This window comes from Scyliorhinus torazame, chromosome 19 (genome assembly GCF_047496885.1).
Source record: "Scyliorhinus torazame isolate Kashiwa2021f chromosome 19, sScyTor2.1, whole genome shotgun sequence".
Lineage (NCBI taxonomy): Eukaryota > Metazoa > Chordata > Chondrichthyes > Carcharhiniformes > Scyliorhinidae > Scyliorhinus > Scyliorhinus torazame.
In genome coordinates this window covers 108,105,764-108,129,626 of record NC_092725.1, presented here as the reverse complement: position 1 = coordinate 108,129,626, position 23,863 = coordinate 108,105,764, and the positions used below count along the sequence as shown (strand labels likewise).

Genomic DNA, 23,863 nt, shown 5'->3' with positions numbered 1-23,863 from the left:
TGCAACACTGACACATGCAGCCAGGTCCAAAGTATAGCAATAAGATGAATGAGACGTTAATCAGTTTTAAGGGAGTTTAAGGGGTAGGATAGGTTGACCAGATTGCCAGGGGCACACTATTCTCCACTTCAGATGTGCCTCAGGACCTTTTAATATGCATTGAACCCAGCAGAACAGGTAGCTTCTCATTCGTAGGACAGCACCTCCAACAATGCTGCATTTCTTCACTGTTGTGTTTGAGTGTCGACTTGAATCCACAATCTCTGGCACATTGCGAAAAGAGCATTACCAACTGAACCAAACTGAACAAACATCACTATTAATTTTTGCTCAATGTTTTTAAAATTCAGAATAGTACATTACTTAAGTGGCTGCGAACATACCAATCAAATTGAATATTACCAAAGGGTGTAAATGAAGATATCTAAATAAGGTAGAGATCATGGACATGTAGGAAGATTGGTTCGAGTAATTATGATTTATTGAAACATGAAGTTAAAAGGGCAACTATTTGTTTTGAAAAGACAGTTAGTTATTCCTCCTGCTTCATTGTCCGCATTTGATGTGCTTTTTGGGTACTTTTTTTTAAATAAACATTTTATTGAGGTATTTATTTGGCATTGCAACAGCAGCAATATAAACAATGTACATGAGAATATAAGCATAGTGCAAATACCACCAACCTCCCCAACAGGTCCCACCATTAATTAACTCCCTAATCTACACTAACCTAACCTCCCCTCCCCCTGCTGACGATTAATTTTCCGCGAAGAAGTCGATGAATGTTGCCACCTCTGGGCGAACCCTAACAGTGACCATCTCAAGGCGAACTTGATTTTCTCCAAACAGAGAAAGCTAGCCATGTCCAACAGCCAGGTCCCCGACTTCGGGGGCTTTGAGCCCCTCCAAGCTAATAGTATCAGCCTCCGGGCTACCAGGGAAGCAAAGGCCAGAATGTCTGCCTCTTTCTCCTCCTGGATTCCCAGATCCTGCAACACCCCAAAAATCACCATGTCAGGACTCATTGCCACCCTTGTTTTTAACACCTTGGACATGACGTCAGCAAACCCCTGCCAAAATCCCCTAAGGTTTGGACATGCCCAGAACATGTGGACATGGTTCGCTGGCCCTCCCGCACATTTTGCACACCTGTCCTCCACCTCAAAGAATCTGCTCATCCGGGCCACTGTCATGTGAGCCCGGTGAACGACCTTGAATTGAATCAGGCTGAGCCTGGCACAGGTTGCGGTCGCGTTGACTCTACTCAGTGCGTCTGCCCAAAGGCCCTCCTCTATCTCTCCCCCAGCTCCTCCTCCCACTTTCGCTTCAGTTCCTCTTTTTGGGTACTTTAATGATGTCATTTCCAATTATTTTGATGAGTTAATAGTTTATTCTGTTCACTAATTTAATCTTATTTAAAGTAATTCAACTTTGTCAAGTAATAAACAGTTCATTTGTTTAACCACATGCCGTGATTGAGAATGATATGGGCCTTTTCAGTTCTTCAGCCTGTCCAGTGATTGAGATCAGAACTTTGGAGAAAGATAATGCACAATGTAGTAAAACATGTTTTTGTTATTGCAGTTTTGAAGTAACTGGCAGTAGAACAGAAGATACAGACAATGTTGTGATTCCAGTGTATTTGCGTGAGAAGTATCGGCAGCCCAGCTATGGCCACCATAGCAACATGTGTTTGTTTGGCCAACCCTTTATGATATCTGTGCCCAGAAACATAACTGAAGAAAAGCTTTATAACCTATTACTGATGAAAATGTGGTAAGTATCTGGTCATTCATTATTATCTTTACTCTGAAGTATTTTTAGTTCATCCTGTCGGAACACATGATCTTTAATGGTTTGTGTCTTCCAATTAATTAAAGATGAGAGCACTGATTGACCTATAGGCTACTTTGCGTGTCTGGGGGGGCGATTTAGCTCAGTTGGCTGGACGGATGGTGTAGATCGAGGCCTGTTCAATTCCCAAAGTGGCTGAGGTTAATCATGAAGGTCCGCCTTTTCAACCTAACCCCTCGTTTGAGGTGTGGTGATCCTCAGATTAAATCACCACGAGTCAGCTCTCCCCCTCAAAGGGGAAAGCAGTCTATGGTCTTACTTTACCATGTTTATCCTTTGTCAGAGAGGTGTGATGGGCTCGATTGAATCTAAAAGTAAACATGAGTTTCTGGCTGGAGGAGACTTTTAATACTCAAGAACACTGGCCAGATATGAACTCTCAGGCATGCACAGAACATTGTTTCATATGCTGCCAGCTAATGCATTCATTCGCCTTGCTAGATAAGTCACCCAATATAACTTCTAGGAAGTTTTACAAAAAAGGAAGAATGATATGCATTCCTGTCGTGCCTTTCACAACTTCAGGACATTCCAAAGCACACTAGAGCAAGTGAAGTACTTTTGAAGTTCGTCACTGTTGCAGTGTAGTAAAACTTAATTTTGGCAAGCATCAATATGTATCCTCTACCATCTGTGTTCCAGTTGCTGGTTTTGCACTCGTGAAATTGTCATTCCCGACTCCCCCATGTTAATGTAAATGGGTTAAAGGTGGATCTCCTTCTCAAACAATAAACGAATGTAGAACACATGAATAGGGCATTTGATTATCAGAGTATGTATACTTGTAGGAGCTTGCAGTCCTTCACTTTAAGGACTGGATTTGGGCAGATCTTCGATCCACCTCTGGGAAATGGGTGTTTTTCAGAAATAGAAGTGCCAGAAACACTCAGCCGACCAGTCAGCATCCGTGGGGGTGGGGTGAAGAAAAAGCTTTTCCTGCATTTGGTGACTTTTTTTCAAATTTCCAGCAATTTGTTTTTTTCATTTTGTGTGTTATGTGAAATGAATTTGGGTCATCACAGTCTTCCTCTCTAGTGAGTATTTCACCTGCACCTCAACTGCCACCGCCCAGCATAAATTAACCAAATGTATTCCCATTCTATTTGAATGATTATTGTAAACATTGTTGCATTGGTGTTAATTCAAGAGTTAATGCAATTGAAGAGGGACATCTCCCTGAGAATCATACAGCAACAAATCTTAAGTTCAAGTCTTGAGATTTTCTTTACCTTTCTTTCAAGTTCATATCAATCGGTGAATAAAATCTTCCTGAAATATATATTTTTTGGTTCCTGTTTTTTGATTCCAGCCGATATGTTAGAACCTACAATGAAGATGAAGAAGAAAGCCTTCATTTTTCCAAAGACCTTGGTATTAATGGCAATGGGCAAAATGGTGTACATGAGGAGGGATCTCCAAGTAAGACTCGAGTGTTTCTAACTTGGTAATGCCAATATTTAGTCATATTACTTGCACGCAAGAAATATATTTGTGTCCGTGTGGAGTTTGCACATTCTCCCCGTGTTTGCGTGGGTTTCGCCCCCACAACCCAAAGATGTGCAGGTTAGGTGGATTGGCCACACTAAATTGCCCCTTAATTGGAAAAAATTAATTGGGTACTCTAAATTTATATTTTAAAAAACATATATTTGTGCTTAAATAAGAGTAACTTGCATTCATGTAGTGCCTTTAACATGGTAAAACATTGAGGTTTTTCATAGGTGATACTAGGACAGCTGACCAAAAGATGGTCAGAAAAAAGAGAGATTTTTAGGAACGCTTTACAAGAGGAAAGAGAGGCAGATTAAGAGGATCTGGATGGGGTTTCCAGAGCTTAGGGCCTTGGCAGCTGAAGGCATGCCTGTCAATGGTGAAGCAATGCTAATTCAGTATGCACAGGAGAGAAGAATTGGAGGAACACAGAGATCTTGTGGCAGGGCCAAAAGAGATTAGAATAGGAGAGGGACAAGACCATGGAGGGAATTGAAAATCAGGATGAAAGTTTGCAAATTAAGGCAAAACTTCGCCAGGAGCCAATATAGATCAGCAAGCAGAGGGGTGATAGGTGAATGCGACTTCGTACAAGATAGGATGTGGGCAGCAGAGTTTTGGATGACCTTAATTTTAACCAGGGTGGAAGATAGGGGATTGGCAAGGATTGTCTTGGAATAGTCAAGTTTTGCAGTACTTTTGCTCAGATGAAGAATAATTTAGAATCCTGGTATGATTTTACTTTATAATCTGCGTTAGATAGCGAAGTTTACAGCACCCAATGTTCCAATAAATGTGACAACAATAGACAACAACTTTTACCCATGTTTGATACTGTTCTGTTTCTGTCCATGTACCATTCAGGCTTTCAAATGGTGTAATCCTGACTGATTATTTAGGCTGATTAGATGTACAGGCAAGTGAAATAATTTTGTTGCCAATCGGCATCGGAGTAATGTCACCAATTAATAATGATGCTCTTTAGAGTCGCCAGGTATCAAATGATACCACCACAAGGTTTTACCGGATATCGATCAAAGACCAAACAACCAGATAGTTAGTTCAAGTTCAATGATAGTTTATTTACACACAAAAACTACTTTGACATGCAACATAAAACACTACAAGCTAAATTACACCTAACACGACAACAACCTGGACTTAACTTCAGGCACCCGGCTTTATGCAGAGGAACAAGGCCTTTGTTCGAATCTTGCGTGGCTGGGTCTGGAGAAGTGACTTTATTTCTGCTGGGCTCATCCGTCTGGTAGCGATCGTTGGTCTTGAACTTGCTTCTGGTCATGAAGCTGCAATTGGTTTTAGGCGTGAGCCTGGGCCAAAAGAGTGCCGGTGCGCCGGGGCCAAAAGAGACTGAACACATGGTAGTGTCTCTCTTTATCCTTCGGGGGTTTTGCGCTCTTTTGGGCGGTCCTTAGCTTTGGACCCAATCATTCGTCAGGCTTCGATTACTGCCTTCGATTTTAGCCAATGCAGGGGTGGGTGCCTTGATGGCTGGGCATGTCCTGATCGGTCATTGACCTTGGCTGTTTTGGCTTCCTGGGTGAAGGGAGTGGTGCCAATGAGTCTGGATCTGTATCTGATACCCGAGTACAATCTTTGTTCTGGGGAAATGGGCCATTAGAATGCAAATCGGCTGGGGGTTTCGATAGTGTCTGGTTATCTAGGGGCAAATATACACTTAAGCTCTGAGTTCGTATGGATCCTGCATTGGCCATATTACCCTTTGAAAGTGATTCTTTGCAAGTGGCCATGTTTCCCTTTGTAAGTGGCCATCCCAATGGCTACATCCCGTCCTTTTGATCCCAAACGCGAAGCGTGGTGGATCACACTATTGGTCCTTCATCCGTCTTCGGTGTGCCGGCTACCCTTGGTTAAGGACAGATTCTATACTACTCTGTCCTATGTTTTTGGAGCATTAACCTAAGTTTTTAATACATCACACATTCATAAATTACAAGGGGCCACTATGAACATTTAATCATACATTTAACATGCTTTACACAAGGGGAACCTCGAACTGTCATTACCTAAATTACACTCATGCTGCTGGCAATTAACAAAAAGGAACTTATATTACAATACAAAAATTTAAACAACAGCAGCATCACATTTCTACTTAACTCATTACATTTACAGAAAACACAAACTTTATTCATCAGAAAAAGGGGTTCAAAATGTTTGTGGGGTCTGTTGAATTCCAAGAAAAGGGGCTCGGAATGTATATATTGGGGAGCGGGAGGCTCTCCTTCATTATTTGCGGAGCCTAAGTGTCTGAACGACACTGCAGAGTATTGCTATTACCAAAAGAGCTTCTACTATATTGGAGAGGGGATACCACTTTACAATGTTTTCGCACCATGTGGGGCTATCAGTGTGTATCTATGTGTGGTGTGGTGTCCGGGCTAGGGGTATCATGTTGTGTGGTCATGTTCGGGGCCGGTGTGGTGTGGGGTACAAAGGCTGTCAACGCACGCAACTGTCGGGATCCGACTATGATCATAATGGAGGTCATCAGTTCTGTCTTCATCGTGTCTTTTTGTTCTTCGTTCTTCGTATATTCCTGGGTGTGCAAGCATAATATGTGTTATTACCCCTGATTAATATCTTGTTTTGTTTGTCTTTCTCTTCTGAACTTCAATTACCCATTAGAATCGTCACCGTGTGTGACTCCCTCATCTCCTTTTTTGAAATAACCATTTTGGAGATAAGACATCCAGGAAAAAAAATATTGTGTTAAAGTGCAAGGAGTCTCGCAGCTTGTGGTCGATGCATTTAGCAGCAAATTTTGTTATAACCAAGTGTGTTGAACATGTAAATAGCAATTGGGGTAGCAACCAAAAAGTCGCTGAAAGTAAAGAGTTGAGTGCAGAGACTGTGACAAAAAGCATTCTTTAAACCACACGAAAGAGCAGATAAGGGGAAACAAAGACCTGCCAAGGACAGTAAGGAGTGTTAAGACGTTTTCCAAATTACTCGCAATGACGGGAACATGGGGTGCGTGTGAGCCGCGGCAGGGCAAGAATGGGTGGACTTCCTCGGGTAGGCTGATGATCAGTGCCGTTGCTCCATTCCCCGAGCTTGGCTGATCGAATACATAGGGGGTCCACAGACAGGGCAGGGATTAGTGCCGTTACTCCACTGCCTGGGTGACCTTACACGAACGGAAAGAATTTGTAACATATGGACTCCGACAATGTGCAGAAGAGTAATCATGACTTCATCAAGAAATGTAGTGAATGGGCGACATTAATTAAAACATGTGAGACCGGAAGAATAACGTGTATCAAGAAATTCCATATCGAAGTGACGTTAGCTAAAACCATGTAAGATCAGAAAGAAAGAAAGCGGGCAGGCTCCATCAGGAAATAGTACACCGAAAATCTCAGCCGGTTCCTTTTTCTCATAATCTGGACACATCAGGGTTCAGTATCAAAAAGCGTCGCGAAAGGGTTACCTTAACGGGAGTCAGACACTGAGTCATCACCATCTCCCGGTTGCCAAACTCATGTCTGGTGTTTTCGTGCCGTGGCCGCGTGGGCTGTTGTGGGATCCGAATCATCGTTCCGTATTAATCAACAAGAGTTATCGCGGTGCCAATGGGGAATTCTTTGGTCATGAGGGGTGGTAGCTGCAAATGGCAAATTTCTTTTGGCGGGCGGTGGCGGTGGCTCTGGCTGTGGCAGTGAAACCCCCTTTAGTATAGGGAACCAAACATGTCTTGGTCGTGGTTCCAGAGGCCGGAGCGACTGGATCCTGGGCGGTTGTGCCATTGGTCGTTGATTTCAAATAGTGCTGTCGCTAGCGTCTGAATCAAGTTCAAGGTGGAAAGTCGTTCCTGTGGGCGGGGACAAGGTTGGGTCTGTGGGCGTGCTATCCTGGCTGGGGGAGGGACGGTCTAGGTTGTCAGTGGGCGGGGCGTACTCATCTGCCATTGCCAGGGAGACATGGTGTGCGTGGCTGCATTGGGTTCCATAAACTTTAAGCTGGTTGATATGGAACCAACCTGATTTTCCATTAGGGTTTGTTATTTTGTATACAGAGGGGCTCACTTTATCCAAAATGGAGTAGGGTCCTGCAAATTTGGGGGAGAGGAACAAACTTGGGTTGTACAGGGAAACCATCACTTGCTGACCGACTGTATACTCTACTGGGTGGACTGTTTTATCAAAGCAGGCCTTACTCTGCTTTTTCCTAGCGCCTAGTCGGACAGCTGCAGCGAGCTGGGCTGCTTTAATATTTTCCATGACCTGTTGAACTGCTTTTTCGTGGGTGAGAGCGGTGACTGTGGGGCTGGCCAAATCAAGTCCTAATAAATATTCTGTTCCTTTCATGGGTCGTCCGGTCATGAGGGTGTGGGGGCGTGAATCCTGTGGAACTTGATACTGTGTTCCTAATAAACATAAGGGAGAATGAGAGAACCGTGTCCCATGTGGTGTTGTGCTGTTGCACCATTTTCCTAATAGTAGCTTTCAGGGTCCGATTCATAAGTTCCACAATGCCGTTGGATTGTGGGTGATAAGCAATATGGAACTTCTGTTTTATGCTGAAAATTGCCAGGACATTCTGCATAACTCTGCCTGTAAAATAAGAACCTTGGTCTGATTCAATGCTGTGGGGGAGTCCCCCTCGTGTAAATATCTGCTGCGTTAAAATCTTGGCTGTTGTGTTTGTCCTGGAGGGAAATGCTGCCACCCATTTTGTGAAGGTTGTCGATCACTACCAACACATATTTAAAACCATTTCTGCAGGGGGGGAGGGGACCAATGTAATCGAGTTGTAAATTCGTCCATGAGCCATTAACAGGTTGGGTGTGTCTTAATTGTCCTTTCCTGGAGTACCTTTCTGGATTATTCTGTGCGCAGATTGAACAGTCGTCAACATAATGTGTGACATCTATTTTTAAATCGGGCCACCAGCACAAAGGTTTTAAATGGGCAATGGTGGTTTCTATCCCCTGATATCCGTGTCCATCGGGAAATTAGCAAATTTCCTGGTTCCTGTCCTGGGTGGGGACCACATAAATTCCATTCTTTAAAATTATTCCGTCCTGTACCGTCAGTGTGTCCTTGAATTTGTCGTAGGGGGCTGGGAAGGTACCGCCTAAAATTTGCCGAAGAGTGTCGTCTACCTTTTGGGCCTGGGCTAAATCTTCGATATTTGTCTGTGAGACCTGGACTGTGTGTATCAGCTCACTCTCGGGGGGGCGGGGGGGGTTGCCAAAAGTGACCATGTCGTGATCCTGCCTTTGCTAGGGCGTCTGCCTTTACGTTACCGGGTGGGGTCGAACGATGATGGCTTCTGACTTTTATCATACAACATGTGCGGTCTTTAGCTGTTTCAAGAATGTGCTTCAATAATGGGGCTGAGGTTAGGGGTTTACCGTCAGCGGATATAAATCCTCTCGATTCCCACAGGGGCAGGAATTCCGTGACTGGCATATAAACTGTCCGAATATATATCTGCGAGGATCGGGAAAGAATCTGGGTGCTGCACAACATATGCAATTGCGGCTAATTCGGCTGCCTGCGATCCTAAGTGACCTGACAATTTTAGCGATATTTCCTCTAATGCGTGCCCCTGCACCATTGATAATGGAAAAAGAATAACAGGATGTGGTATTTATGTAGAAGAACCATCTACATAGATTTTTTAAGAGTTATCCGTGGTCGGGGAATTCTGATCTTTACTACCTACACATGGGTGTAGCGATTTTGGAATAAAGAGTCCTGTGTGGTGTTTGGCTGCAATGATCTGGCACTCGTGGGGTTCTTTCAAACTGTAAATTGTCCGCTAAAAATGTGTGGGTCTTTGTCCGTTTAACTGTGATATCCCTTCCTTGTAGGAGCTTCTCTGATCTGGCTAACTGAACCGTCCTTTAACCTACCATCTAACAGTAGCTGCGTTGGGGTGTGCTCGGTTAAATTCGTTACGGGGTTGAGGCCTGTGATATATGCGAAGTATTGAACTGCCCAAAAGACTGCATGCAAGTGCCGTTCGCAGGCTCAAAATCCTTGCTCCACGGGCTCTCCCTTCTTTTGTCTACAACGGTTTAGACCTTCTATGGGGTCTCCTCTGTGTAACCAATTGCATCTAAAATAGCTGCCTTCATCTCCTGGAGGCTTCCTCCTCCTACATTGTGTGGGTCTGGTAATGCTGAGCTAACGGATGGGCCAAGGCTCATTACTATAAGCTTCACTTCCTCTGGTTCGTCCAGACCGTACATAACTGTCTGTTACTCGCTCAAAGAAATGATGTGGGACTGCTGTGGGTTGGAATAGTTCTGTTTTGTCGCACGCCTCTCTCAATTGTATGATGGTTAGTGGGGTGGTGTACACGAAATCGGGCTCATCGTCAATCGGTGACTTGCGCTGCGTGGAAACTGGATTCATGGGGTTGTGTGCTGCCTGTGCAGTCGGTGGTGCGGGTGCTTTCCTTTTCGGGGCCTGGGGGGCTCTATTCTGATTCTCAGTGTCTTCTACATATCTATGGGCAATTTCATTGAGTTCCTGCCAATTGGGGCCATTTTCCTGGTCTAAATTCGGTCCAAAGGTGTCTCTGAATCCGTTTTGCACTGATAGCAGTGACTGCAATTTCTCTTATTTGTCGTCTACATTTGGCGTGATCTACTGAACTCTGCCTTTGTTCCGTTGTGGAACTATGGAGTGCTCGTAAAGCTGCCTTCAAATTTAAAAAATATATATTTTTATTCTCCTTTTTCAAATTTTCTGCCAAATTTACACCCACCAACAATAAACAATGATCAGCAACAAATGTCAATCCCCATAACAATCCCATCCTCCCACCAAACCCCAAACATTAGCCTGCATGTTTACATAAACAAATGCCAAAAAGGAATCCGGGATCACCCATAGTCACCCCTTAATACACATAACCCCCTCCCCCCAACCCTCCCACCCATCCCCCCAACTAATGTTCAATGTTATCCAGTTCTTGAAAGTGCATAATGAATAATGCCCATGAATTGTTGAACCCCTCGGTCCTTCCCCTCAGTTCAAACTTCACCTTCTCAAGAGTCAAGAATTCCAACAGGTCCCCCGCCATGCCAGGACACAGGGTAGAGAGGCTGCTCTCCATTCCAACAGGATCCGCCTTCAGGCGACCAACGAGGCGAAGGCTACGACATCTGCCTCCGCCCCCGTTTCCAACCCTGGCTAGTCCGACACCCCGAATATGGCCTCCCGAGGACCCGGGTCCAGTTTCACATGCACCACCATGGAAATTACCCTAAAACCTCCTTCCAGTAATCCTCTAGCTTTGGACAGGACCAAAACATATGAACGTGATTAGTGGGACACCACCCCCACCCCCCCGCAACGTTCACACGCATCTTCTACTCCTTCAAAGAATCGGCTCATCCTCACCCTCGTGAGGTGTGCTCTGTATACCACCTTCAGCTGTATCAGCCCCAACCTCTCACACGAGGCGGAGGCATTTACTCTCCGGAGCACCTCACACCAGAACCCTTCCTCTATAACCTCTCCAAACTCTTCCTCCCACTTTGCTTTGATCCCTTCCAGTGGTGCCTTATCCTCTTTCAAAATAGCTCCGTAAACCGCTGACACTACCCCCTTCTCCAGTCCCCCTGTCGTCAGCACCTCCTCCAGCAATGTGGAGGCCGGTTCCTCCGGGATGCTCCTAAGAAACAAATCTTTAACATCTTAATCCCCTTCTTCTCTCATTTCTGAAAATTTCCATCCCACTTCCCTGGCTCAGATCTGTGGTTCCCCCGAATCGGCATTTCCCTTGACCCTGCCCCCAACCTGAAGTGTTGGCGAAACTGCCTCCAAATTCTCAATGAAGCTATTATTACCGGACTCCGAGTATTTCCCCGGAGCTATCGGGAGCAGTGCCGTTGCTAGTGCTTTCAGTCCCGACCCCATGACCCACTGGAATCCTCCATTCTGACCCACTGGAATCAACCCCTCTGACCCAGCTCTGCACCTTCTCCACATTTGCCGCCCAGTAGTAGTATACCAGGTTCGGAAGACCCAAACCCCTTGCCTTCCTCCCCCTCTGTAGCAGCACCTTTCTCACTCTGGCCACCTTCCCTCCCCACATGAACGAGGTAATCCTTCCCTCACTCTCTCTGAAAAAAGCCTTTGGCAGGAAAATTGGCAGGCATTGAAAAATATACAGAAATCGCGACAACACATTAATTTTAACTGCCTGTACCTGACCCGCCAGTGATAGAGGGAGACCATCCCACCTTGCCAGGTCGGCTTTCACTCTCCCCACCAAACTAGAGATGTTGTACCTGCGAAGCCTCTCCCACTCCCAGGCAACCTGCACCCCCAGATACCTAAAGTGAGTCTCTGCCCTATGGAATGGCAGCCCCCCCCCCCCCCACCCCCGGCCGAGACACCACAAAATACTTACTCTTGTCTTGATTTAGTTTGTACCCCAAGAAAGACCCAAATACTCGAAGTAACTCCAATATTCCCCCTATCAACACACTCGGTTCCGACACGTATAACAGCAAGTCTTCAGCATATAAGGACACCCTATGCCCTATCCCCCCCCAGCAGTATTCCTTTCCATGCTCCCGATCTTCTTAATGCGATGGCCAACGGCTCAATCGCAAGTGCAAACAGCAGTTGGGACATAGGACATCCCTGCCTAGTCCCACGGTGGAGAGAAAAGTATCTCGAGCTGATGTTGTTTGTGCGGACACTTGCCCTCGGTTCCTTATATAGTCGCTTTACCTAGTTCACAAATCTTGGTCCAATCCCAAACCGCTCCAGAACTGCCATCAAGTACCTCCATTCTACCCGGTCAAACGCCTTCTCGGCGTCCAATGCCACCACCACGTCTGTTTCCTTCCCCTCCGCCAGTGCCATAACGACGTTCAATACCATTCTAATGTTCGAAAAGAGCTGCCTCCCTCTCACAAACCCAGTCTGATCTTCACCTATCACCTTCGGGAGGCACTCCTCCAGCCTGCCCGCCAGTACCTTCGCCAATACTTTTGCATCCACATTCAAAGTGATATGGGCCGATACGACCCACACTCCGTCGGATCCTTATCTTTTTTCACCAAAGTTTGTGGCAACACCCCCTTCCCTATCGCCTCTTCAAACATCCCCACCATCAGGGGTGCCAGCGTATCCTTGAACTTTTTATAATGTACCACCGGAAACCCATCCGGCCCTGCCACCTTCCCCGACTGCATCCTCCCAATCGCATCCTTTATCTCCTGCTCCACTATAGCACCTTCTAATGTAGCCCTGTCCCCCTCCCGTAACCTCGGGTACTCCAACCCATCTAGAAATTCCTGCATCTCACGGTCTCCTCCAGGTGGCTCTGACCTGTACAACCTCTCATAAAATTCCTCAAAAACCTTGTTAATCAGATCCGGAGCCACCACCAACTTCCCTGTCCTATCCCTCACCTGAAGAATTTCCCACTTGCCACTGCTTCCCTCCGGAGCTGACCTGCCTTATCTCCATGTTCATAAACTGCACCCCTTGCTCACCTCAGTTGGCGCACCGCCTTCCTGGTCGGTCGAAACTCGCCTGTAGTTCCTTCCCCTTTTCCAGCTTTGCTGGGTCCCCATCTTCTGCATAACTCCTATCTACCTCCAACATCTCATCTATTACCCTCTGCCGCTCCAACCTCTCCTCTTTGTTCACCCTGGCCTTAAACAAAATTACCTCACCCCTCACCACCGCCTTTAGTGCCTCCCAGACAACTGTCTTTGACACCTCACCCGTACAGTTGAAACCTACATATTCCTTAATTACCGTTTCAATTTTCTCACAGAACACTTGGTTCCCCAAAAGTCCTACATCCAATTTCCACCCCGGCCTCTGCGCTACCCCCTTCTCCAGTACCATATCCACCCAGTGCGGAGCATGATCTGACACTCTGACACTGCAATTGCCGAGTATTCCGACCTCTTAACCCCAGTCAGCAAAGCCTTCCCCACCATAAAAAAGTCGATGCGTGAGTATACCTTATGGACTGCTGAGAAAAACGTGTACTCCCGTCCCCTTGGGTGCAGAAACCTCCAAGGGTCCACCCCTCCCATTTCCACAATTAGCCCAGCCAACGCCTTCGCCCCCCCCCCCCCCCCCCCTGATGGGACCAGTGAGCGCGGCCGTGATCTGTCCAACCTTGGCTCCTGCACCAAGTTCCAGTCACCCCCCACAATCAGTGCGTGTGTGTCCAAGTCGGGGATGGCCCCAAACACCTTCTTCGAGAATCCCACATCATCCCAATTGGGACCGTATACACTTAACAGCGCCACTAATCTCCCCTCCAGCGCCCCTGTCACATCACATATCTTCCCCCTGATCTGCCACCACCTTCTCCATCTGGAAGTGTACCCTTTTGCTGACCAGTACCGTCACCCCTCGAGCCCTTCCGTCAAATCCAGAGTTAAACACTTGACTAACCCAGCCCTTTTTAAGTCTCACCTGGTCCTTCACCCTCAAGTGAGTCTCCTGCAGCATTGCCACATCGGCTTTCAAACTTTTAAGATGCGCAAGCACCCTTGACCTCTTGACCGGACCTCCTAACCCTCTCACGTTTCTCGTGACTATCCTAACTGGGGGTCTCTTCCCCCCCCCCCCCCCACTCCCCACCCTTCTTATCCACCATCATCATTTGGGGCAGCACGGTAGCATTGTGGATAGCACAATTGCTTCACAGCTCCAGGGTCCCAGGTTCGATTCCGGCTTGGGTCACTGTCTGTGCGGAGTCTGCACATCCTCCCCGTGTGTGCGTGGGTTTCCTCCGGGTGCTCCGGTTTCCTCCCACAGTCCAAAGATGTGCAGGTTAGGTGGATTGGCTATGATAAATTGCCCTTAGTGTTGGGTGGGGTTACTGGGTTATGGGGATAGGGTGGAGGTGCTGACCTTGGGTAGGATGCTCTTTCCAAGAGCCGGTGCAGACTCGATGGGCCGAATGGCCTCCTTCTGCACTGTAAATTCTATGATAATCATCATACCACCGGGCCATAAGCCTGACCCGCCCCTGTCCATTATTAACATCGAACCCCCCCCCCCCCCCAAAATAACCCCCCTACATTTCCCCTTGAAAAAACATCTCCCAGCATCAATCCCTTCAACCTCCTCTCGCTCGCCTCGTAGGCACATTGAAACCTGCTATCCAGGCTCCAATGTCCGCAGCCCTCCTCTCACCTCACCTCCTTCACTAGCCGACTGTAGTTAATTAGCACGGGTGGCTCCCCCGCCAAGATATATTGCCCCCTCCCACCCAGTCCTAGAGAAAGAAAAAACAAAAACAACACTCCAACCCATACAATTCACTAAAGTAAGATATAACCGTCGCAACACAGAACGCCAATCAACCCAACCAATAACTTGAACTCTTACAATGCAAAGGGAAGTAAATTACAATACACATCAGTAAAAAGAAAGTTGTAGCATTGATACATTTTCCAGCTGCCCAAACACAGTCCACAGACTCTCTTCCAGCTCCGCTCCTCACGTCTGTCCCAAGCCTTCTGCCCTCACGAACGCCTCAGCCGCCTCCGCTGTCTCAAAATAAAAGTCTTTGGCATGATACGTTACCCTCAGCTTCGCCGGGTACACCATACCACATCGCACCCCCTTTTTGTACACTGCCGCCTTCACTCGCCCGAATGCCGCTCGTCTTTTTGTAAACTCCACCGTCAAGTCCTGGTAGATCCGAACTACAGCACCATCCCGCTGCACCTCGTGCTTCTGCTTCGCCCAGCTTAATACCTTCTCCTTCATGCAGTACTTATGGAAGCAGATAATTATTGCTCTTGGCGGCTCGTTCACTTTGGGCTTCGGCCTTAATTACCGATGAGCTCGGTCTCGCTCGTACCGGGAGGGGTTCTCACCCTCCCCCATCAGCTCCGCAAACTTCTTAGCGAAGTATTCTGTTGACCTTGGACCCTCTATCCCTACGGGCAAGCCCATAATTCCTCCTTGATCGGTTCTCCAAGTCCTCGAGCTTTGGTCAGAATCCTCTGTTGACCTCCACCACCCTCCGCAGCTCGTCCCCCATCGAGGTGAACTGGTCGCTGTGCTGTGACGCGGCCTCCTCCACTTCTTTCATCTTCTCGCCCTACTCTCTCTCCTCGGCCGATGTCTTTGCCACAGCTACTCTCACCGGGGTGATTGCCTCCTCCACCAATGACTTCAATGCGACCGCCGTCTCCTTCCTCAAGGCCTCCATGTGCCTCACAAACTGTTTTTCCAGCTCCACTGCCATCACCTCGGTCATCTTCTCCACCGTAAGTAGTGCGGCCCCACCATGCGGTTCGGCTTCCGCCATCTTGTCAGCACTTTTGCTCGTCCTCTCATTCAGCAGCGAACCCACGTTTCCTCCTTTCTTCGACGCTGCTCTTCGCATCCCTTAGCGGCTTATTGTTTTTCCTTTCTTTTTTTCCTTTTTTCACCCTTCTGTCCTTCATCAATCTGGGTTTTTTTTGTTGATTAAAAACAATTTTTCTTCCTTCACACAAAAAAAAGGGGTGAAAAAAAACCTTTCACCAATCTCCTTTAAAACTTCTTTCTCTTCCTTTCTACATTCCTCCAGAGTTCCCCTGGGACCGGACTTCAGCCTCCTCATTACATTCAAGGTGGGAGCCATCCGATGTGGGAAATCCCACCTACATCGCGCCCTGGCCTCGGGCCTGCCGCCTCGGCCTCCGTTTGGCTCCGCCCCCGCTGCTCTGGCCTTCGAGCACGCTGGGCCCAGTGCCTCAGCCCCCGACACCAGCGCGGGGTTCCTCGCCGGTTTTCAACCCAGCCCTGCTAGCTGCCTTTGACGGCCCCAAAGGCCAATGATAGTCGGGGAGGTGATCAAAAAATTGGGGAAAGCGCCGCAAATCGTGGCCACCGGCGGGAGCTATTCTTGATGCCGCCTCCCCGCTCGCATACGCCACCGGAAGTCGCTGCCTTCAAATCTGCGCATTGTTTCTTTAACTGTTCTACCTGTTCTAACTGCGCGTTGTGTATCTTGGTAGGCCTTATCGTATTGTGTCTGAAAGCTGCTTCGGTGAACTAAACAAGATTGGTGTTCCCGTTTGACATCAGACATCTCCTTGTCTTTAGCTGCTAGCTGCTCTCGGAGTTGCTCATTAACTTTCTTACATTCACTAAAATTTCCCTCACTCTTCTCCTCTTTCTCTACAAGCTGTCTGCGGAGTGTCCTCACGACCTCATCTGTGCCTCGCAATTGTGCCAAACGACACGATTGCCATCGGCTTACGAACTTTTCCTGCATTCTTTTTATGTATCTCGGTTAGGTTATCCCACCAGGTTTGTCCTATACTACCTGGACATGACTCTTCATTCGAACAAAACTCGGACCAGAGGGGCCATCCTTTCCCCTTCAAGTACTTTCTCAATTCCTCTTCCCATATGGGGCACTTCTCTGCTCTACTGGTCGCTGCGACCTCGGGTTCCTGCGGATTCATTAGGCGTTCCATTGCCTTTGCTGCCATTGCTACTAGTATCTCATTTCCTACCGTAATCTCTGTTTCTCTACCGTAAATTTGGGACAGGAAGAATAAGGCGGCGATTCGAACAGCGGGGATGGCCTAAGCTATTTTCCGGTTCACAATACACCCGATAGTTTTACGCAACAAAACATAACGAGTTTACCTTGTATCCCTAATAGTACGTATGCAAGTTAATACACACTTCCGAATCTTGGAGATTTGATCAATACGGGCCTTAAACTTGTGATTTTTTTTCACTTTTCACAATTGGGTTTCTAATTCAACGTGTTGTGGGTTCTCTCGGAGTGACAAAGTCACTTCTAAATCGAGTCCCGCCAGAGTCGCCAATAATGTTGCCAATTGGCACCAAAAAGTAATGTCGCCAATTAATAATGATGCTCTTCAGAGTCGCCAGGTATCAAATGATACCACCACAAGGTTTTACCGGATATCGATCAAAGACCAAACAACCAGTTAGTTAGTTCAAGTTCAATGATAGTTTATTTACACACAAGAACTACTTTGACATGCAACATAAAACACGACAAGCTAAATTACACCTAACACTACAACAACCTGTACGTAACTTCAGGCACCCGGCTTTATGCAGAGGAACTAGACCTTTGTTTGGATCTTGCGTGGTTGGGTCTGGAAAAGTGACTTTGTTTCTGCTAGGCTCATCGTCTGGTAGCGATCTTTGGTCTTGAACTTGCTTCTGGTCGTGATACTGCAATTGGTTTTAGGCGTGAGCCTGGGCCAAAAGAGTGCCGGTGCGCCGGGGCCAAAAGAGACTGAACACATGGCAGGGTCTCTCTTTATCCTTCGGGGGTTTTGCGCTCTTTTGGGCGGTCCCTAGCTTTGGACCCAATCATTCGTCAGGCTTCGATTACTGCCTTCGATTTTAGCCAATGAAGGGGTGGGTGCCTTGATGGCTGGGCATGTCCTGATCAGTCATTGACCTTGGCTGTTTTGGCTTCCTGGGTGAAGGGAGTGGTGCCAATGAGTCTGGATCTGTATCTGATACCTGAGTACAAGTCTTTTGTTCTGGGGAAATGGGCCATTAGAATGCAAATCGGCTGGGGATTTCGATAGTGTCTGGTTATCTAGGAGCAAATATACACTTAAGCTCTGAGTTCGTCTGGATCCCGTGATTCTTTGCATGTAACCATGTTTCCCTTTGTAAGTGGCTAGCCCAGATGGCTACAATTTAGACACAGAATTAAGTTATTGGCATTGACTAACACATTTAGAAAAGGCAATTTTGCCATATTCATAATTGTAGGTAAGATGAATGAATCTTGGGACTTCCGGTTGCGGCTATGCCTAGGTAGGTCGCACGTTCTTCAGCTCCCGCCGGGAACGGAGTTTTGGGCTCTCTAGAGGGGCCCCAACGGCAATTGTTCAACGGTTTCCAGTGTGGGAAGGTGACAGCAAGGTCCCCCTGACATTATATGGATTGGACCAGGAGTGGAGCGGTGAAAAAAGTGATCTTGGAGCAGCGAAAAGTGAGAGGGAGAAAAAACAAGATGGCGGCGGGTGGAGACCAAGGAGCATTGGCGCAGTGGTCACAGGAGCAGCAGGGGTTCCTTAGACGCTGCTTTGAGGAGCTGAAAACCGAAATGCTGGCGCCAATGAAGGCGGTGATTGAGAAGCGAGTGGAGACCCAGAAGGCCCAAGGGGCGGCGATCCGGGAGGTGCGACAAAAAGCCTCGGAGAACGAGGACGAGATCTTGGGCCTGGCGGTGAAGGTGGAGGCGCACGAGGCGCTGCACAAGAGGTGGGCGGAAAGATTTGAGGACCTGGAGAATAGGTCGAGGAGGAAGAATCTTCGGATTCTGGGTCTCCCCGAAGGAGTGGAGGGGCCCGATGCTGGGGCATATAATGCTCAATTCGCTGATGGGCGCGGGAGCCTTCCCGAGGCCTCTGGAGCTAGATGGGGCTCACCGGGTCCTAGCCAGGAGACCCAAGGCCAACGAGCCGCCAAGGGCTGTAGTGGTGAGGTTTCACCGCTTTATGGACAGAGAGTGTGTCCTGAGATGGGCCAAGAAAGAGCGGAGCAGCAGGTGGGAGAACACGGAGATCCGAATTTACCAGGACTGGAGTGCAGAGGTGGCTAAGAAGAGAGCGGGTTTTAATTGGGCTAAGGCGGTGCTCCATCGAAAGGGGGTGAAGTTCGGTGTGCTGCAGCCAGCGCGATTGTGGGTCACATTCCAGGATCGGCACCACTATTTCGAAACGCCTGATGAGGCATGGAGTTTAATACTGATTGAAAAGTTGGACTCAAATTGAGGGTTTGTTGTGGGGGGATGTTTACTGTGTATATAGTGTTTGTTACGTTTAGGGAATGTTCCTCTGGTTTGGGTGCTGGATGGGGATGTGTGAAGGGATTGGACGGGGAGACTGTGGGAGAGTGCGGGTGTCGATGTTGGAGGGGCAGATCCCCACGAAGGAAGAGGGGGAGTGGAGGCCTGGGGATGGGGAATTGGGGTAAGGCCGCAAAAGGAGCTGCGCCAGAGGGGGCGGGGCCGGCATCAGGAAAGCACAGGCTTTTTCCCGCGCTAGGGAAGGACGGGGGTGGGGGCCGGGGGGGTGGGCGGTGCAGGAGAGGAGTGCACACTGACTGCCAGGGAGGGGGAGGGGGGATTCTCACACTGGAGGGGGTCGATGGAGTGGCGGGAGAGGCCGGGGTCAGCAGGAGTCAGCTGACTTACGGGAGTGTTATGGGGGGAGCAAAAGGGCTAGATGTGGATCTAGCGGGGGGAGGGGGAGGGGAGGGGGGTGTTGTAGGGAAAAATCCCTTGCACCAGTGCATTCAAGAGGCCGAGTCTCAAGGCAAGGTTCAAAAGCGTTGTTCTTTATTGTACAATTACTGAAGCCTTCAGGGAGACCCACGCAGCCAGCTCAGAAACAGTGGCTTGGTCCACGTTGATCTCGACAATTACGCATTCGCTCTGGATTTTTATAGGAATCCAAATTTGAGCGGGAACATTTGCTCATACATAATAGTTGAAGGGTAGTTTTGCTTTAGATCTCTCAGACAGGTTTAAACTGAGAATATGCATCTTTGTCAATTTGCATCTGTATGGTGTGTGTCCATGTTGATGAGATTATCTGTGCTCGCTCTGGTGTCCCTCCCTTCTCTAATGTGTTTTCCATTATCTCCCTGATGTGTCTCCTTAACTAAATCGACCTCCGGTGGCTGTGCTATGCTTTTGTTTCTGTGTTTGCTAGATGAGGTGTTAATGTCATCTTTGTCCTGCTGTGTGTGTAGGGGACGCTAATCTAATCTATACATTTCTTTTATTCCTTCTATTCTGGTTTCGTTGCCTGCCTTGGCCATTTTATTAATATATTATTTCATTCTTTCATAAGTCTTTGTAATACAGTTGTGCCATATATCCCACTGCCAGGGTCTTGACTCACAGATATCCCGATCTGGCCATGGGGCCGTTTTAAGATGCAGCTTCGTGCTGTTGCTGGGCAGAACAAGTGTCTTCCATCATTAAGATGCAGCTTCGTGCTGTCGCTGGGCATAACACGTGTCTTCCATCATTAAGATGCAGCTTCGTGCTGTTCCTGGGCAGAACAAGTGTCTTCCATCATTAAGATGCAGCTTTGTGCAGTTGCTGGGCAGAACAAGTGTCTTCTACCAATTTCAAATTAAAGGTCTCCCAGCTGTGCAGAAAGGGATTTAAATGAATGTCCATCCGGGTGTCCCCTTCTGCATTGTGGGCACATTATAAACGGTGCCAATCAGTCCGATAAAACAGTTTCATAAATGAAGAATGTTTGATGAGATGAGATAAAAATACGGTCTTGGAAAATGGCCTACTTCAGGGGGGGTATAGGGTTGCTGCTGCATTGGCCAAAGGGGAGCTGGAAGTAGGAGAGGTGGTCGGGCCGGGGGTCCGCCGTCTGGGGGACTGGGGGGTGCGGGAGACGCGGACACGTGGCTGGCCTAGAAAAGGAGATGGCTAGTCGGCGGCGGCGGGGCGGGGGGGGAGCAGCCCCCCAATCCGGCTGATAACTTGGAATGTGAGGGGCCTGAACGAGCCGGTCAAGAGGGCCTGGGTGTTCGTGCACTTAAAGGGACTGAAGGCAGACGTGGTTATGCTCCAGGAGACACATTTGAAGGTGGCAGATCAGGTTAGGCTGAGAAAGGGATGGGTAGGACAGGTATTCCATTCAGGGTTGGATGCGGAGAACAGAGGGGTTGCAATACTGGTGGGGAAGCGGGTGTCGTTTGAGGCAATGAATATTGTCGTAGATAATGGAGGTCGATATGTGATGGTGAGCGATAGGTTGCAGGGGGTGAGGGTGGTACTGGTAAACGTATATGCCCCGAACTGGGATGATGCCGGATTTATGAAACGCATGCTGGGTCGGATTCCAGACCAGGAGGTAGGAAGCTTGATAATGGGGGGGGGGATTTCAACACGGTGCTGGACCCAGCACTGGATCGCTCTAGGTCCAGGATGGGTAAGAGGCCGGCTGCGGCCAAGGTGCTCAGGGGGTCTATGGACCAGATGGGGGGAGTGGATCCATGGAGGTTTGTCAGGCCCCAGGCCAGGGAATTTTCATTCTTTTCCCACGTCCATAGAGCCTACTCCCGGATAGATTTTTAAATTTTGAGTAGGGCGCTAATCCCGAAAGTGGAGGGAACGGAGTATAACGGTGCATTGAAAGATATTTGGTGGCCAACGACAACGGTGAGGTGCAGGTGGGGGTAGTCTGGGAGGCGCTGAAGGCGATGGTCAGGGGAGAGTTAATCTCCATCAGGGCCCACAGGGAGAAGAGAGAGGGCAGGGAGAGGAAGAGGCTGGTGGGGGAGATCTTAAGGGTGGACAGAAGATATGCAGAGGCCCCCGAGGAGGGACTACTCGGGGAGCGGCGGAACCTCCAGACGGAGTTCGACCTGTTGACCACAGAGAAAGCAGTGGCACAGTGGAGGAAAGCGCAGGGGGCGACGTATGAGTATGGGGAGAAGGCGAGTCGGATGCTGGCACACCAGCTTCGTAAGAGGGAGGCAGGGAGGGAGATAGGTGGAGTTAAGGATAGCGGGGGAAATACGGTGCGGAGTGCGGTGAGGATAAACGAGGTATTTAGGGACTTCTATGGGGATCTGTACAGATCTGAGCCCCCAGCGGGGGAAGAGGGGATGCGACGATTTTTGGATCAGCTGAGGTTCCCGAGGGTGGAGGAGCAGGAGGTGGCTGGTTTAGGGGCGCCAATTGGGCTGGAGGAGCTGGTTAAAGGATGCAGGCGGGGAAGGCCCCGGGGCCAGATGGGTTCCCGGTCGAGTTTTACAGGAAATACGTGGACCTGCTATGCCCGTTGCTAGTGAGGACTTTCAATAAGGCAAGGGAGGGGGGGGCCTTGCCCCTGACACTGTCCGCGGTGCTGATCTCTCTGATCCTGAAGCAGGACAAGGACCCACTGCAGTGTGGGGTCGTATAGACCGATCTCGCTCCTCAATGTGGATGCTCAGTTGCTGTCAAAAGTGCTGGCTACGAGAATTGAGGACTGTGTCCCGGGGGTGATTCATGAGGACCAGACGGGATTTGTAAAGGGCAGGCAGCTAAACACTAATGTGCGGAGGCTCCTCAATGTGATTATGATGCCCTCGGTGGAGGGAGAAGCGGAGGTAGTGGCAGCTATGGACGCGGAGAAGGCCTTCGACCGGGTGGAGTGGGAGTATCTTTGGGAAGTGTTGCGGAGGTTTGGACTCGGGGAGGGGTTCATCAGCTGGGTCAGATTGCTATATAGAGCCCCGGTGGCGAGTGTGGCTACGAATCGGCGGAGGTCGGAGTACTTTTGGCTGTACCGAGGGACGAGGCAGGGGTGCCCCCTGTTCCCCCTGCTGTTTGCATTGGCAGTTGAGCCTCTGGCCATGGCACTAAGGGAGTCCAGGAAATGGAGGAGACTGGTCCGAGGGGGAGAGGAACATCGGGTGTCGCTGTATGCTGACGACCTGTTGCTGTATGTGACAGATCCAGTGGAGGGGATGGCGGTGGTCATGCGGATCTTAAGGGAGTTTGGGGACTTCTCGGTGTATAAGCTTAATGTAGAGAAAAGTGAGCTCTTTGTGGTGTATCCAGGGAACCAGGGAAGGGAGATAGATGACCTGCCGTTGAAGTGGGCGGAAAGGAGCTTTCGATACTTCGGCTGGGAGTTGGGGGGCCCTGCACAAACTCAATTTGACGCGGTTGGTGGAGCAGATGGAGGAGGATTTCAAAAGATGGGATGTGTTGCCACTCTCGCTAGCGGGCAGGGTGCAGTCGATTAAAACGATGGTCCTCCCGATGTTTCTCTTTGTGTTCCAGTGCCTTCCCATTATGATTCCCAAGGCCTTTTTCAAGCGGGTAGGTAGGAGTATCATGGGTTTCGTGTGGGCAAATAAGACCCCGAGGGTAAAGAGGGTGTTTCTGGAGTGTAGTCGGGACAGGGGAGGGCTGGCACTGCCGAATTTGTGCGACTATTATTGGGCAGCCAATGTGGCGATGATCCGTAAGTGGGTAATGGAGGGAGAGGAGGTGGCGTGGAAGAGGTTAGAGATGGCGTCCTGTGGGCACGAGCCTGAGGGCGCTGGCGACGGCACCGCTGCCGCTCTCGCCGACAAGGTACACCACGTGTCCGGTGGTGGCGGCGACGTTGAAGATCTGGCGGCAGTGGAGACAACACAGGGGTGAGGTGGGAGCCTCGGTTTGGTCCCCGATTCGGGAGAACCATCGGTTCGTCTCGGGAAGGATGGATGGGGATTTTGGAGCTGGCATCGGGCAGGGATTAGAAGAATGGGGGACCTGTTTATAGATGGGACGTTTGCGAGCCTGGGGGCGCTGGAGTAGAAGTTTGGGTTGCTCCCGGGAAATGCTTTCAGGGATATGCAAGTGAGGGCGTTTGCGAGGCGGCAGGTGAGGGAATTCCTGCTGCTCCTGGCACAGGGGACTCAGGGTGATTTTGGGTGTATGGGTTGGAGAAGGCAGGGTTTCGGCGATCTACCAGGAGCTGAAAGAAGAGGAGGAGGCCTCGGTAGAGGAG

At 49.0% G+C, this 23,863-nt stretch overlaps 1 protein-coding gene across 10 annotated transcripts in view; it reads left to right on the top strand.

Annotated features, from left to right (window-relative positions):
• Positions 1-23,863, top strand: part of LOC140396417 (ubiquitin carboxyl-terminal hydrolase 15-like) — a 231,410-nt gene that overhangs the window by 153,546 nt on the left and 54,001 nt on the right. For 9 of the 10 annotated variants that reach the window (XM_072485038.1, XM_072485025.1, XM_072485026.1 and 6 more), the window contains 2 exons: positions 1,585-1,776; positions 3,164-3,273. In XM_072485038.1, coding sequence (XP_072341139.1) covers positions 1,585-1,776; positions 3,164-3,273 — 302 coding nt within the window. Of the gene's footprint in view, positions 1-1,584; positions 1,777-3,163; positions 3,299-23,863 lie in introns of all 10 variants that reach the window. The other variant, XM_072485034.1, reaches the window with a different exon arrangement.